The 15,849-nt window shown below is 43.9% G+C and overlaps 1 protein-coding gene across 2 annotated transcripts in view; it reads right to left on the reverse strand.

Moving 5' to 3' along the window:
• RBPJ (recombination signal binding protein for immunoglobulin kappa J region) overlaps window positions 1-15,849 on the reverse strand; it is a 207,218-nt gene that overhangs the window by 41,171 nt on the left and 150,198 nt on the right. For both annotated transcript variants that reach the window (XM_082267946.1, XM_082267947.1), the window contains exon 4: window positions 635-800. In XM_082267946.1, coding sequence (XP_082124072.1) covers window positions 635-800 — 166 coding nt within the window. The remainder of the gene's footprint in view (window positions 1-634; window positions 801-15,849) is intronic.

Raw genomic sequence — 15,849 nt, forward strand, 5'->3', positions numbered from 1 at the left:
ATGTATGGCCAGCTTGTGTTTATCATTATGTACTCAGACTTCCATATCAATACAAAACCTGATATACACAGCCAACTGAACAAAAAAAAAAAATTGAGGCGCTCGCTGTACTATGCGATGTTAGTACAACGATCTCCCCGCTAAGCTATCTGACAGGGGAACCAACCCCCTCCCCAGAACACACCAGTCAGCGCTTGCAGCCTTTGGCTGAGAGTGCTGATTGGATGCCAATCAGCAGCTGTTTTTCCAGCAAACTCGTTCAACAGCAGCTGGCTGTTAGGACGGCTTCTGTCGGACAGGCTTCTGTTGAACCAGCCGATATTCGGTCTGTGTTTTCCAGGCTTAAGACCGCCAAGTGGCAGAGTGTCCTCCTGTGAAATCAAAGAAGTGAAATACAAGATCTGCAATGGTGATAAAGGACATATGCTACAGTCTGAATTTATGTTATCAAGGCACTAACCAAGAGTTTCCTACAGCATCTTAATCTTATGCCATATGGGACAATATAATTCCGAATTCTCAGTTATTATGGATTGATCAGCATGAATGAATCTTCTGGCACTCCTTCCTTTATATTCACAACTCTTTATTTATATGCCATTTATGGCTGTATGGCACTGCATTAAGCACCCACCTTTCCTTCCAGGTTAAGCTGCTGCATTTCTTGCTCACTGTTCCCAATGCCAATAAAGGCACAGGGTTGAGACTCCTGTTCTGAACAGCCATCCCTTTCCATCTGTTCTTTCTTTTTCTTCCATCCACTACCCATGAGATAAACACACGGAGGAGGGCAGAAAAACCTGCAACCGGAAAAAAGAGACAGCTAAGCAAGGGAGACTTTCACCGTTATACTGTACAACAGGACATGCTCTTCTTTCCAAACAATCAACTTCTAATTCAAAGTCTGTTTAGGTAACCAGAGATAAAGCATTGCATCTTACCAAACAGACTCCTGGGTATTATGTGAAGCTAGGTGCAAGGCTTAAAGTGGTTTTAAAAGCTAAAGGTTTTTTTGCATGAAGGTAAAAAACCTGTGTGCAGCAGGTTTGATAATGTCTAAAGAGACCTAATGAATGTCATTTGAAAGTACTTCCAAATTGTGTTTGCTTGTAACATTTGAATTTAGAAAACATGGTATTTCCCAAACATAAAATCACATATACTTTTAGAAATCTGTTTGAGAACAACTTTCCATTTTGCTTTCCTGCCACTACCATCAAGAAACCATTAATTTGAAAACTTTAATGATTGGAAAATTGAACCGACACTTCAGAAACAAAAATTTTCTAACAGAATACTACAAGCGTGGAGTCAGCTTAATATGGCTAAACACAGTGGCTTGTCTCAATGATCTCAATTGAGTCTCCTTTCCTGAGGATGCCTGTTTGGGGGAAACGTGCTGGGTGGAGTTGCTCAGTGATGTAATCGCGCACACCAGCCTGTCCTGCTGCGGCGCTATGTAAACTATTTATTGTTTGTTCCTGGAGTGTAAAACGTTTTAAATAAATTCATGCTTTAACCACTTGCCTACCGGCCAAGGTATATATACGTCCTCTGTTTAAACCTAAATACCGGTGTTATGGCAGCAGATAGCTGCAATAACCCTGGTATTTTTAAACGGTGGGCGGTTGGCTTTCCGATAAGGGTGGTCCCAGCGGCAGATTCGCCGCGGGATCACCCTTCCGGGGAAGCGGAAGAGGTGCCCCCCCACCCCTTCCCGCCATGTCCCGGTCCTTTTCCCCACTTACCAGACCCGCCGGCAGCGGGGAAAACGATCCGGTCCCGGATCCTCACAGACAGGATGTCGAGTGAGGGCAAGCTTGCCCTCACTCGACTCTATGGTCTTGGGGGACCGGAGCGACGGCAAACGTCGTTGCCTAGCAACCGGTTTAAACGTCCCTTTTTTTAAAGCGCCCTGTCCCCGTTCGCTCGCACGCAGAAGCGAACGCATACGGAAACGGTGTTTAAACCACACATGTGAGGTATCACCGCGATCGTTAGAGCGAGAGCAATAATTTGAGCCCTAGACCTCCTCTAAGATGGCAACCTGTAGAAATTAACCTGTATAAATTTTTAAAGTGTCGTCTATGGGGATTTTTAAGTACCAAAGTTTGTCGCCATTCCGTGAGCATGCGCAATTTTGAAGCATGACATGTTGGGTATCTTTTTACTTGATGTAACATCTTTGACATTATGGAAAAAAATTGGGCTAACTTTACTGGTTTCTTATTTTTAATTCAAAAAAGTGAATTTTTTCCAAAAAAAAAAATGTGTTTGGAAGACCGCTGCGCAAATACGGTGTGATAATAAATATTGCAATAATCTCCATTTTATTCTCTAGGGTCTCTGCTAAAAAAATATATATAATGTTTGGGGGTTCTAAGTAGTTTTCTAGCAAAAAAAAAAAACTGATTTTAGCTTGTAAACACCAAGTGTCAGAAATAGGCCTAGTAGGCAAGTGGTTTAGCTGTACCGCACTTCAAGACTTCTCCGATGTTTCATCTGGCGATTATCTGTGGATTTGAATGTGGGCTAAGGAGAAAGATATCCTCATCATACAGGAGCCAATTACCAGGACCCTCTGTATTTATTCCTCTGGTAGAAGGCTGTGCATGGGGAAGTGGCACCTGAATTCTGGAAGCACTTATATTTGTTTGAATGTCACTTAAAGCATCTTAAATCACTGGTGGTATTTTTTTTTTAACATCATTTTTGGACTTTTTGAAACATATTTATGCTTTGCTCCTAATAACTATACTTATGTTTTTTGGTTTTGTTTTACTTTATGATTGCATTTAAAGGAAACACGCACACTTTTTTTTTTTTTTATGTCCTGTATTGACACATTTGCTGCAGTCCTGAGCAGGAGTTTTTTTTTTTTTTTTTTTTTCCATTACCTCAATTATTACCTTGCACACCTCATGTATTTTTAAAACCTCTGCACAGTTTCTGTAGATGTCTGACACAATAAACATCACTACAGATATACAGTCTTTTTCTGCACTCTTTTTACTGTAACCCTACACAGACTCATGCTGCGAAACTTAAGATCTGTCCAGAACAATGGTTTTTCCTTTGCCCTGCCACTATTTCTAATATGTAGGCATCTATTTTTCCTTTCACATAAACTAAGATTTTTATCGTTTTCTGTAGAGAACTGGGATAAATATGCGGAAGGACATCTTTTCTTTGTAACCTAAAGAGTCCACAGTTTATTTTACATTACATACTAGGTGAGGTTGAATAAAGACAATAGTCCATCCAGTTCAACCTGTGTAGGTGTGTGTGGCTGTAATCATCTCACATAGCCCTGAATGTTCTGATCCTTGAGATGTACCTCTAAGAGTCTTTTGAAAGCCACCATACTACCCGCAGAAACCACCTCTTGTGGTAGAGAATTCCACAATCTTGTAGCCCTAACAGTAAAGAACCCCCCACGTTGCCTGAGGTTAAAACGCTTCTCCTCCAATCGCATTGTATGCCCCCTAGTCCTCATGCAATCCCTTCGACTGAACAGCTTTTTTTCTATGCTGAGATCCCAATTGAGATATTTATAAATTGCTATCATGTCCCTCCTCAGGCGTCTCACTCCAGGGAGAATAAATCAAGCGATTGCAGACGCTCTTCATAATTAAGGTCCTCCAATCCCCTAATCAGTTTAGTTGCCCTTCTCTGAACTCTCTCCAGCTCCAGCACATCCCTCCTGAGGACTGGCGACCAGAACTGGACAGAATACTCCGGATGCGGTCGGACCAGAGTTTTATAAAGTTTATTGGCCTTTTCCAACTGCTATGGAGTGTTGTCACATTCTGTCACATTCTGACTAGCTACCTTTGTGGAGCAACGTGGTCACATCTAGTATGGAGTCTCAAACCAACAGGTCGACTCCACATCGCTCGTATCAAGATTCATGTATCATCCTTAGTTTGCAACGTGTTAAGGTGTCCATTTTGCTTTTTGACTTTGTACTTAATTCACTTACTCCACTGGTTATGTGTGGAGCCTCATTTATAGACTACAGTGCATACACTTTGGGTTCATGGCCGGTGTGGGGGGGGGGGTGTAGGGAATTAACCATTACATGTACATAGTTCTGTTTCTTCGCCAGAGTTTACTGTTAACACTGAATAATTTAGTTAGAAGAAAAGGTAAATGCTCCGACTTGCCGTTTTGCCACTTGTTTTTCTATTGTACTGCTAAATATGTCAGGTATAAAAAATTCTGACTCATAATGTAAGGTTAAGATGATAGTTAAGATGATAAAATTTTGGAGCTGCTATAAAAATTGTAAGTGAATATTGCTGCTTTACAGGAAACTTATGAAAGTTGTAGCTCGTAGCTGGCACCGAAAAGACCCTGCGTCGGGTGGATATACTGCTCCACCCTTATCTTTATTTCTCGGAAAGTAATCTGTGCCAGTTTTCAAGCACATACACTTGGAACCAATTGGCCTTAAAGGAAACCTGTCATGGAGGAAACAAGGAGGCGAATACTGGTGACCTTTCTTTCTTAAAATGTTAGTTGCCAGGCTATAATAACTTTACACAGTGTCTCTCTTTAGAATCATACGCTTCAATAGTTTGCTTCGCAGAACCAGAATAAGTATGCAGATAAGGAGTTCTGACTTTCCCGATTTTTCCAGGTCAGTGACACAAATCAGTGAAGCCACAGCTGTCAAGCCATTAGGCATTTTTGGTTATCAGCCATAGTAGCAGCCTATGTTGTTTTTTTCATTACATGGTTCCCTGCTCACTGTGTCAGACATCTTCATATATTATCTGTTGAATAAAACAACTACTCGTTTTGGCAGCAGTTTTAAATTTGGACTTACTGCAAGGAGGTTTCCAGGGAGTTCGCCAATGGTGGCAATACACAGTGGTTTGGGATAGATCTAGATACAAGCAATTCATCATTCGTTCAAATATGTAGCAACATGTTTGATGCTGTTCCTTGCTTGCAATCAACCAATAACTCCGAAATGTAAATGACCAAATAAAGTGGGCTGTATAATCTCTATTCAGATCGGTTCTCCAGCACATGCACACAGATTGGTTTGAGCGATCAGAAGGGAGACCATCAAAATTCTGCGGCAGCAAATGAGATGTCAAAAATAGGAGGTCTTTGGTTTGCATTTTTTGTTTAATCCGATCAGCACTTATGAAGTAAATTAAATTAGTCATATTAATACGTGTATAGCTACCCTTAGGGGTGAAATTCTCTGGTGCATTCCTTAACCAAAGAGCATTGGTTATTGCAGGGATTCTTTCTGGTAAATTCCTGGGCAGGAACTTCACCCATTCTTTTCTGATCCCACTACCTAGAGATGAGATTCCCCTGGTTTGTCTAGGTTGATGTTCTTCTTGCTACAAGGGTACCAAACTTAGACACTAGTCATGCAACATCTTCAAGAGAGGACAGTGTGAGAAAATAGATTTTCTTTATAAAACAGACCTGGGAATCTGATGTTGCAAGATAAGTATGAGGGACAAGTAGATTGGGACCCAGATTTAGTCCCTTGGACAAGTAGATTCTAAAAATATTTGCACACCCCCTGCATACCCATAAAAAGTCAAACTGTCCTCAGTTAATGACCATCAAGGCTTTTGGAAGCAATTCCTCCCTTTCTTTTTAATGTTATGGGATCCTCTGTAAACAAGGCCCCTGGATTGCATTACTCATACAATGCAGTAGCTTATAGTAGAGAAATTCCAGTGATTATTCAATTATTTTTAAATGTACTGAATCTACCTTGAAAGCACATAGCAATACATTGGTTAGGGCCTTCAATAACAACTATCCAGAAATTGATTTTGACTATCAATTCCAATTTCTTGCACAAAAAAAGCGTTTATGAACACTGGCATTCAACCTGTAACCTATTTCAAGTGCAGACTGATTCCTAATCATGTCTGGGTTCCTAAGGTTCCTCCACATGGCTGCATAGAGACTGCGCAGCCATTAAAAAACACACACAATGGGGAATAAAAAATTCAACTGTTTGTTTTAAATTCACGTCACATAAGGGCATAGGTATAAGGACACAGTCTGGTCCGAGATGGCGAATATTTGGCCACCTAAAGTGGTTGTGAACCCAGCTTTGTTATTACCTACAGGTAAGCCTATAATAAGGCTTACCTGTAGGTAATATGAATATCTTCTAAACGTGCACCATTTAGGAGATATTCACTTTGCATGCAGCCACTGACGTCAGTGGCACATGCGCGGGATTGATGTCAACCCGGTAGAAAACGCCAAAAGAACAGGTAAGCCCCCACAGCGGTGACCGGGGGCTTCGTTCTAAGGTATTTCATAATGTGCTAGCTTGCGAGGTATACTAGCACATTAATCCATTGTTTTGCAGGTTTTTTTTTTTGTTTTTTCAGGGTATATATACAAATCGCTTTAGGCAGCACAGTAAGCCATTCTGTCAATGGCAGTTTACCTTCTGAAAATGTTACATCTGTACTTAGGATGTAACATCAGGGCTTGACAAACCCCAGATGCCAGGTCGCATTGACGACTAGAATTAGTTTCCTGGCACCTGGGTTACGCTGCGGCAGGTGTCCTCTCCCCATGAAGCCCCCGCCCGCAGGTGTGTGGACTAAGATGCCGCGCTTGCCGGTAATTGAGGACGTGGCTATGTGGCCTGCTGGATCAAGACGCTTACATTGGGGAACTGGCATCCTCTTGTGGTGGCCGGGGCTGCAACAAGTAGTCACTGGCAGCACTGAGGGTTTTCCCTGCCTGCTCTCACTGCCCGCTCATCTCTTTTTAAAGAGATGAGGTTGAAGGTGCTGCGGGCTTGATCTGGCGCCCTGTCCTTACCGGTGAGTGGACAAGGAATGTGGGGCAGCAGGTTGGAATGGCCTCAGCTCCATTTACAACATCACAAACATGGAAACCGTTTTTTATTATTATTTTTATGAAAATTCATTTAGCATTTTTCATTCTCTCTCTGTCATGCCACACAGCCGAAGGCCCCTTTCACACGGGCTGTCAGGTAAGGTCCGCCTGTCGGCTTTTCAGGCGGACCTGATCGGACCCTTCAGTCTCCTTTATGGACCACTGACAACCGCCGCTATCCGATCCTGTCCGCCAAAAACAGACGGATGGTGGTCCTATTTTCCATCTGTCCAGTGGATCAAATCAGATGGCATCGGATGGAAATGGACAGGAAGTCCATTTCCATCAGATTTCCCCATAGAGGAGAGCCGGATTGTGTTAGTGCGACGTCTATAAACATTTTTTACCCACAAAAATCACATGCATTTTTCGCTCTCTTTTTTTTTTTTTTTTAACTACGTACGAACCCGGGCTTCCCCTCTATTACCGATGCCCGGAAACACAGCCGCCAGCAAGAGGGGAGAGAGATTGCAGTGAGACCGAGGGAAATCCATGCCTCGATCTCACATGCAAACAATAAAACTGGAAGTGATGTTAATTCCGGTTTCTGATGTACCATTTCCTGGCCAGTACAGCCAGGGGACACATCTAACCAACCCAATCTGTGCTTAGTTAAATGGTGTGAAGGGCAGGGAGACATATGAGTCTATAAGACCCCTAATGTCTCCATAAAAAGTACCCATCACCTGCCCAATGCTATCACATGTGATAGCTATCAAGTAAAATTAAATAAAAATGTTTTAAACAAAATAGAAGTATAATAAAATATATATAAAATACCGAAACCTCCATTGCCTTGCACACCTGCACAAGCCCAGGGCGTGTACGTGTATGTAAACCGAGTTGGCACCACACATGTGACATATTGCAGCAAACAGAGTGAGAACAATAATTCTAGCACAAGACCTCCTAGTAAACTCTAAACTGATGAGCTGTAAAGGCTTTTAAAGCATCACTGATGGAGATTTTTGGGCACCATGGCTTTTGGCAATGTCATGGGCACACACAATTTTAACACATGAAATGTTTGGCATCTATTAACTCGATGCAACCTCATTTTTTATATTTTAACCAAAAATGGGTCTTTGCTCTAAAATTGATTTTATATTTTTTCTTGAAAAACTGGATTTTTGTCTTACCGTAAATTCCTTTTCTCTGATGATCATTGACGGACACAGTTCAATATCTTCTTGACCCTTGGAATTATGCTGCCCCTACAGGAGTAGGACACTAGGCAGAAAACGTTTGACTACGCCCATAGGGCAGTCCCCGGGGGTATACTCCCACTTCCTGCTATAGGACTTCAGTTTTGTAACAAACAGTGTCGAAAGAACATATAACCCAACTCAATAGAGGGGCAGGTGCTGTGTCTGACATCAGAGAAAGGTATTTTACGGTAAGACAAAAATCCAGTTTTCTCTTTTGTTCATTGACAGACACAGCTCCATATCTTCTTGTCCCAAAGCAGTGTCAACATGAGTGGTGGGAAGAACACAGCAATAAACGCACTTCCCAAAAGGCTAAACGTAGCCAACCAGATAAAACAGGAGCTCAACCAGAAACAACAGGAGCTCACCTGGCAAAAATATACCCTCAAAGAGGACTAATCCTCTCCAACAGCAGCCTGCAAAACCTTGTAGCCAAAATCAGCATCCGCAGATGCCAACACGTTCACCTTATAAAATTTTTAGAAAGTGTGCACGGACGACCAATTGGCTGCCTTGCAAACCTGCACCACTGACGCCTGATGACGGAAGGATCAGGAGGCACTAAGTGCCCTTGGAGAATGCACCTTAACAGGAAAAAAAGGATCCTAACCCTAATGGAGTAGGTCTGCACCACTGTCTGCTTGATCTATCGGGAAATGGACGCAGCAGACGCAGCCAGCCCCTTACAAGTCCATCCATAAGGACAGACAGGGAATCAGATTTTCGGAACGACTCAGTTGCCGCCAGGTACACCCTGATCGTCCGAACCACATCCAAAGAATTCAAGGCAATTTCTTTAGGAGGCTTAGGACACAAGGAAGGCAACACAATTTCATAATTTAAATGGAAACCAGAGACGACCTTAGGAAGGAATAACTGGCAGGGACGAAGCACCATTTAGTCTCTGTGAACCACCAGGTAAGGTGACAAGACATTGCAGACAACTCCGACACCCTGTGCGCAGAGGTAATAGCCATCAAGAGGGCTACCTTCTGTGACAAAGTAAGCAAAGGAAGCTCACGAATATTTTCAAAAACTGTTTCTGAAGAACCGACAGCACCAAATTGAGGTCCCATGGAGGTATCAAAGACCTCACTGGGGAAGCCAGGTGGCGGACCCCCTGAATAAAGGTGTGAACCAAGAAATTAGTGGTCAACGGCGCTGAAAGAAAATCGCCAGAGCAGAAATCTGGCCTTTGATGGTACCCAAGGCCAAACGCTGATCCACATCTCTTTGGAGAAACTCCAAGACACGAGACACCAAAAAGGGGGAAGGGGGGAGGGGGAGTACCCAAGACTCGCACCACGTTATATATACCTTCCAGACTTGAGGATAAATCTTCCTAGAAGTCAATTTTCTAGCTTTTTACAGTGTAGGAATCACCAATTCAGACACCCCTCTATCCTCAAGACCTGCAAGGCCATTCTGGGGCCACTAGGATGACCGGAATCCATTCTGCCTCAATTCTTCATAGGAGTCTCGGCAGAAGAGTTATTGGAAGAAATGCGTATAACAGACGATACTGAACCCAAGGGGCCACCAGAGTGTCTGTGGCATCAGCCAGGGGATCCTGAGACATTGCTACAAACGTCTGCACCATCCTGAGGCGAGAGGCCAACAGGTCCACATCGGGAGTCCCCCCAACGGAGACACAGTTGATGAAACCCCTCTGGGTGGAGAGACCATTCTCCCTGATCCAACGGCTGCCGACTGAGATAGTCCGCCTGCCACTTCCACCCCTGGAATATGCACAGCAGACATGGAACAAAAGTGTTCTGCCCACCTTAGAATGCCAGGTTTTTCCTGGGCTGCTAGGGCACTTTTGGTGTCCATTTGATGATTGGCCATTGCATTGTCTGATTTAATTCTTACCGGGCACCCCTGCAGATGATCCGTCCAATGGTTAGGCAAAGCATGATCGGCTAACTTTCCAGGATATTGATCAGCAGGCTGGACTTCCTCAGATTCCAAACCCCTGAGCACAAACCATACCCAAGACACCTCCCCACCCGGACAGGCTGGCATTCGTGGTGACCACCATCCAGTACAGGGGGGAGAAAGGGGGTCAAAGTGCTGGAGTACAGGGGGTCAAAGTGCTGGAGAGTGGAGCCACCAGATCAGGGACCCTCTGATACCCCGGTTCAACAGTTTCAGATTGTCTAGAGACTGTGGATTCTAGTTTCATTTAGCAAGAATGTCCCTTTGCAAACAGTACTGCTTTGAAGGTGGAGACCATCAGGCCCAGCACTTGCATGCAGGTCCTGAGAGATGACCGCCGGTTGGACAACAGGAGCCAAATCGCATCCTGCAACTTCTGGAGTTTCTCCTCTGGAAGAAACACACCGGCTGAGGCTGAGTCCAGGGTCAGGCCCAGGTAGTCCAGTTTGGTGGACGGGGAGCACAGCAGATTTTTGGAAATTTAGTTTACATATGAACTCTTGTAAAGTTTGCACCAAAATGTCCAGATTGTCTTGTAAGGCATTTGGAGAAGGAGGTCTTCCAGGTATCCCAGTACTGCAATCCCCTTCTGCCGTAGCAGTGATAACACCGGGGGCCAAAACATTGGCGAGGCGAGACCAAAGGTAATGCCACTAACTGGTAGTACTCCTCGCTCACGGCAAAGCGAAGGAAACCCTGATGCCCAACATATATTGGGATATGGCGGTAACCGGTAAGCATCCCTGATGTCAATAGAGGCCAGAAAATCCCCTTAATGAAGGGATGCCACTACCGTGCGAATGGTCTCTATCTGAAATTTCTGAGCCCGCACAAAGCAGTTCAAGTCCTTGGGGTCCAGGATTGGACAGACCTTGACTTCCTTCCTGGGAACAGTAAATAGGTTTGAATAAAACCCCTGAAAGCCTTTCCGATCCTGGAACTGGTACAATGACCCTTGTGAGAGCAGATCCTGTACCGCCCCAAGAAGACCTCGTAGTCCATCTATGGACAAGTGCAGTTTGGAAGGGAAGAACCTTGCTGGAGGCAAGGACTGAAACTCGATTTTGCAACCGGACCGAATCAACTCGTGGACCCTTTTTTCTTTAATCAAGGAGGTCCACGGATCCGGAAAGACGCAAAGACGTCCCCCCACCCCTGATACGGATGAGGGCACCCCTTCAAGCAGAAGTGGGCTTGTCTACGGTCCCAGGGGAACCCGCTTTAAGCTTACCAGGCCAGGGTCTCTTGGAATCCCCTGGTACTTAGATCCCGAGGGCCAAATGGACCGCTTATGGGCCAAGAAAGGGCCACATTTGCGACGAGACTCTTTGCTCCTGGAATTCTGCGGAAGCAGAGTACTTTTACTTTCTGTAAGACCCTTAATGATCTCCTCCATTGAAGCTCCGAACAGGCGGTCTCCTACAAAGGGGAGATCAGTCAGTACCTTCTTGGAAGCCTGGTCCGACCAGTATTTCAGCCATATCATGCAGCGAAGGGTCACCGCTGTCACGGACACCCTGCAAGGGAAGGGGGCTGCATCCAGAGAGGCATCACAGATATACTGCAACCCCTGGGCCAACTGATCCGCCAGCTCAGGAGGAGGCTGTCCCCCTTCCAAATCCTGGCGCAGGAGCTTAGCCCATTCCGTTAAAGTCTGGGAAACCAAAGTTATGGCAAACACCAGCCGCAAAATGGAACCAGCCATGGTAAAAAAGTATCGGACCAGAGATTCAGCTCTCTTGTCAAAAGGGTCCTTGAAGGATGGAGAGTCCTCCACCAGGAGAAGGGTGACTTTATTTAACCTGGAAATCTGAGTGTCTACTACAGGTAGTACTGTCAGTTTCTTTAACAGTGACTCTTAAAAAGTATACCTCCTAGTGAAACGCGTTTTGGGGAACCCCACTGGCTCGTGACAATGCTGTCAAAATAGGCAGGAAAGGGGAATACCTTTGTCGCCTTTGAGAAAATGCACCTGCGCAGCAGCCGTAGCTGTGTCCTCCAATTTTGTAGTTTTCAGCACTGATACAATCAGTGCATCTACTAGCGCCTTTTCATGCGAAGCTGTAGTGGAAGAAAATTCACCCTCACTGTCAGAGCACTCCTGGTGCGTGAACGCAGACCCAGTAGGGTGACTCGCATCTGAATCAACCTCAGAAACTGAGGAGACAGAGGATGCAGGTGAAGGCGGAGGACGCTTTTTGCTCATCCTATTTTGGAGGGCCATATCTACCTTGGACACTAGTGACTGCAGGACCGCCATCATTGCAGACAAAGTGGACTGGGACCCAGAGGGCCCCGCAGCCTCAGAGGGGGGTCAGGTGGTGACACGTACTTCAGGGACTCCACAAATTAACCTGGGGACCTCCAACAAGAATTTTGAAAATTGCTAAAAAAGTGCCCCCCATTGCTTCACCACAAGTCCCAACGTACTAAGAAGGAGCCGTTTAGCACCCACAGGGACTAAATATATGATACACACAAGGTGTACTAAGCTGCGCTCACCTTTAAACGTGCAAATATGTGGTATAATAAAATTATCTTATAAAGTGCATAGTGACAAATCATCAACTGTATAAATAAAATGCATAAATAAATAAATAATTAAAGTGCATCAATAGAGTGAAACAAAAAGTTCAAAGTGATAAGTCCCAATAAGCGGATGTATCAATAAAGATATATCTCCAAGGAAAAAACTCTTCACATGGTAAATCCTTGAACCCTTCACCATATAGGCACCACTGTGTGAGTGTGCTTACCAGAAAGCACAGACCCCTTAATTACAGGGGGTCAATGCAAGCAGGATCAGTCAACACGACCAGAATCCGGGTATGTAAGACCAAGCCCTCTGAAGTGGTCCCCTTCACAGTCTCCTGTACACCACAGAACTCCACACTCCTCCTCCTTACGCTCCTCAGCAGTATGAAAACAAAGGAATGACCAGGATAGTGAAGTACGTATAGACAGTTTAATGTAAAATAAGGTGGACACACTTACATCAGGGTCATAAAAACAGGCATATAAAACTTGAGATCCAAGATTAGACACAGGGTGGTAACCGCTTCCGCGTTCACTGGTCCTCTCCAGACAGTCTCAAAAATGGCAGTGATAGCAGGGTGATCGTATCCCAATATTCCCGACCGGTTTCGTCGGCTCGTATGGCCGTCGTTTTCAAGGGTGACCCTTGAAAACGACGGCCATACGAGCCGACGAAACCGGTCGGGAATATTGGGATACGATCACCCTGCTATCACTGCCATTTTTGAGACTGTCTGGAGAGGACCAGTGAACGCGGAAGCGGTTACCACCCTGTGTCTAATCTTGGATCTCAAGTTTTATATGCCTGTTTTTATGACCCTGATGTAAGTGTGTCCACCTTATTTTACATTAAACTGTCTATACGTACTTCACTATCCTGGTCATTCCTTTGTTTTCATACTGCTGAGGAGCGTAAGGAGGAGGAGTGTGGAGTTCTGTGGTGTACAGGAGACTGTGAAGGGGACCACTTCAGAGGGCTTGGTCTTACATACCCGGATTCTGGTCGTGTTGACTGATCCTGCTTGCATTGACCCCCTGTAATTAAGGGGTCTGTGCTTTCTGGTAAGCACACTCACACAGTGGTGCCTATATGGTGAAGGGTTCAAGGATTTACCATGTGAAGAGTTTTTTCCTTGGAGATATATCTTTATTGATACATCCGCTTATTGGGACTTATCACTTTGAACTTTTTGTTTCACTCTATTGATGCACTTTAATTATTTATTTATTTATGCATTTTATTTATACAGTTGATGATTTGTCACTATGCACTTTAGAAGATAATTTTATTATACCACATATTTGCACGTTTAAAGGTGAGCGCAGCTTAGTACACCTTGTGTGTATCATATATTTACTACACGTTTTTACGATTGAGTTGCAGCTCCCTAGATTATTGGTTTACACCATTACATTGTGCACATTTTACACTATTATTGATTCCTATATTTCCTAACAAATAATTCACTTACTCACTAGCACATATACATTATTCATTTACTTATTTATACAGCACGTTTGCACTTTATCCAACAAGCGCAGGTACTTTTGGCGCTTAACGTCATTCGTTTACCACCCACAGGGACTCACCACCCCCTACTCAGGTACAGTGTCAGGCTGCATGCCGTGCGGTGATCAGAGAGAAAGGAACAGTTCAGGAACTGACACTAGAGGCCCACCGCCAATTCACCACCCCATAGGCTTTAAAAACATGGCTGCTGTGTGATAACAATGGGAAAATACAAGAAAATGGTGGCCGGACTACACAAACATGGCTGCCGATAGATAGAACAGCCATCCACGGCGAAATGGTGGCCCCCAGGACCCCCAGGTACATTTGGTCAGCAAGGGAGGGCCCCACCAGGACTATCCCCCCAAAAGCAGCAAAAAAAAAAAAAAAATTATTTAAAAAGGAAAAAAATGCTAGGACCAGAGAACCCAGCAAAGAACTAGGTCCTTACTCCTGACTAGGTAGAAAAAAACTGAAGACCTATTGCAGGAAGTGGGAGTATACCCCCTGGGACTGCCCTGTGGGCGTAGTCAAACCTTTTTCCGCCTAGTGTCCTACTCCTTTAGGGGGCAGCATAAACTCAATGTATGTAACAAATAAAAAAAAAAATGCTCTGGAGCCGAACTGGTTAAAAGTTCATCTATGGCAAAAAGTGAGCTAAAAAAATACTCTGAATGGCTTTAATATCCCAGCTGTCCACTAGATGGCAGACATGTTTAAATGACAAGCATACAAGTGCATGCTTATCCAATCAATGGTTGAAATAATTGACGGTAGTTAAAAACAGCTCTTTTGTTTTCATTTTAAAGAAATAAATATGAATGCTATCAAAGCAAGCTTTTGCAAACAGAGTCTACATGCTCATTTCAAAATTCTATAAGATGTGCATCATTTACGATGATTCAGAAATAACATTGCTGCTTTCAGCTCTCAGAGCTGAAAGTAATTGTTATGACAGATTATACACACTTTATAGCTTAGTAAATTGAAACCTTTAAGGCCTCATGTACACTAGGCTCTTCTGAACGCCTTTCTCCTTACAGGTGCGATAGGTATTCATTCACTTCCTTGGCCAGAAAATAATTTATTCTGGTCACTGAAATAAATGATTGTTCACGCATTAAACGTACGTAGCATTTAGGTGTGTCAGGTGTTTTTTTCTGCTTATCTCCTGAATACGATTTTAGTGTGCTTAGATTTCGGCCCCTAAGCAAAAATTTGAGCCCCTCCCTGTAGCTGCCTATATGTGCATGAACATACAAGAGGGGTTTAGGGGCAGTAAAAAAAAAAAGAAAAAAAGTCAAACGCCTGTAATTGGGCATTTGACAGCTGCAATGTGCATGAGGCCAAAAATAAAGCAAATTTTAGAAGAGTCAACTGCATGCTTAATTCTTTGGGTCATCCATAATTATGAAAGAAATACATTTTCTGCCAGCACTGCCCTCCCTCTGGCTACTAGCTGCTTAGTTGTCTCTATTGCAATACCTTTAGATAGCCATTGCTAAGGAACAAGCAAGCAGCAAGGTGGGGACCACACACTAGTATATTTTTGGAAGAATGTTTATATGAACATTCATAAAACAATTCTCAGTACATTTGATGTCTTGACAAATGTCATTTGAAAGGACTCAAAAATTTTGTTTGCGTTTAACATTTGATTTTGGAGTGAATGGGCTCTCTCTACAAGAGTTCCATGAAACCAAAGGCTTCTTTCCAGAGGTTGTTAGGGGATCTTTGAGTGATTCTGGACTCTCA

The sequence above is a fragment of the Pelophylax lessonae genome, assembly GCF_965119305.1.
Source record: "Pelophylax lessonae genome assembly, chromosome: 1".
NCBI classification, from domain to species: domain Eukaryota; kingdom Metazoa; phylum Chordata; class Amphibia; order Anura; family Ranidae; genus Pelophylax; species Pelophylax lessonae.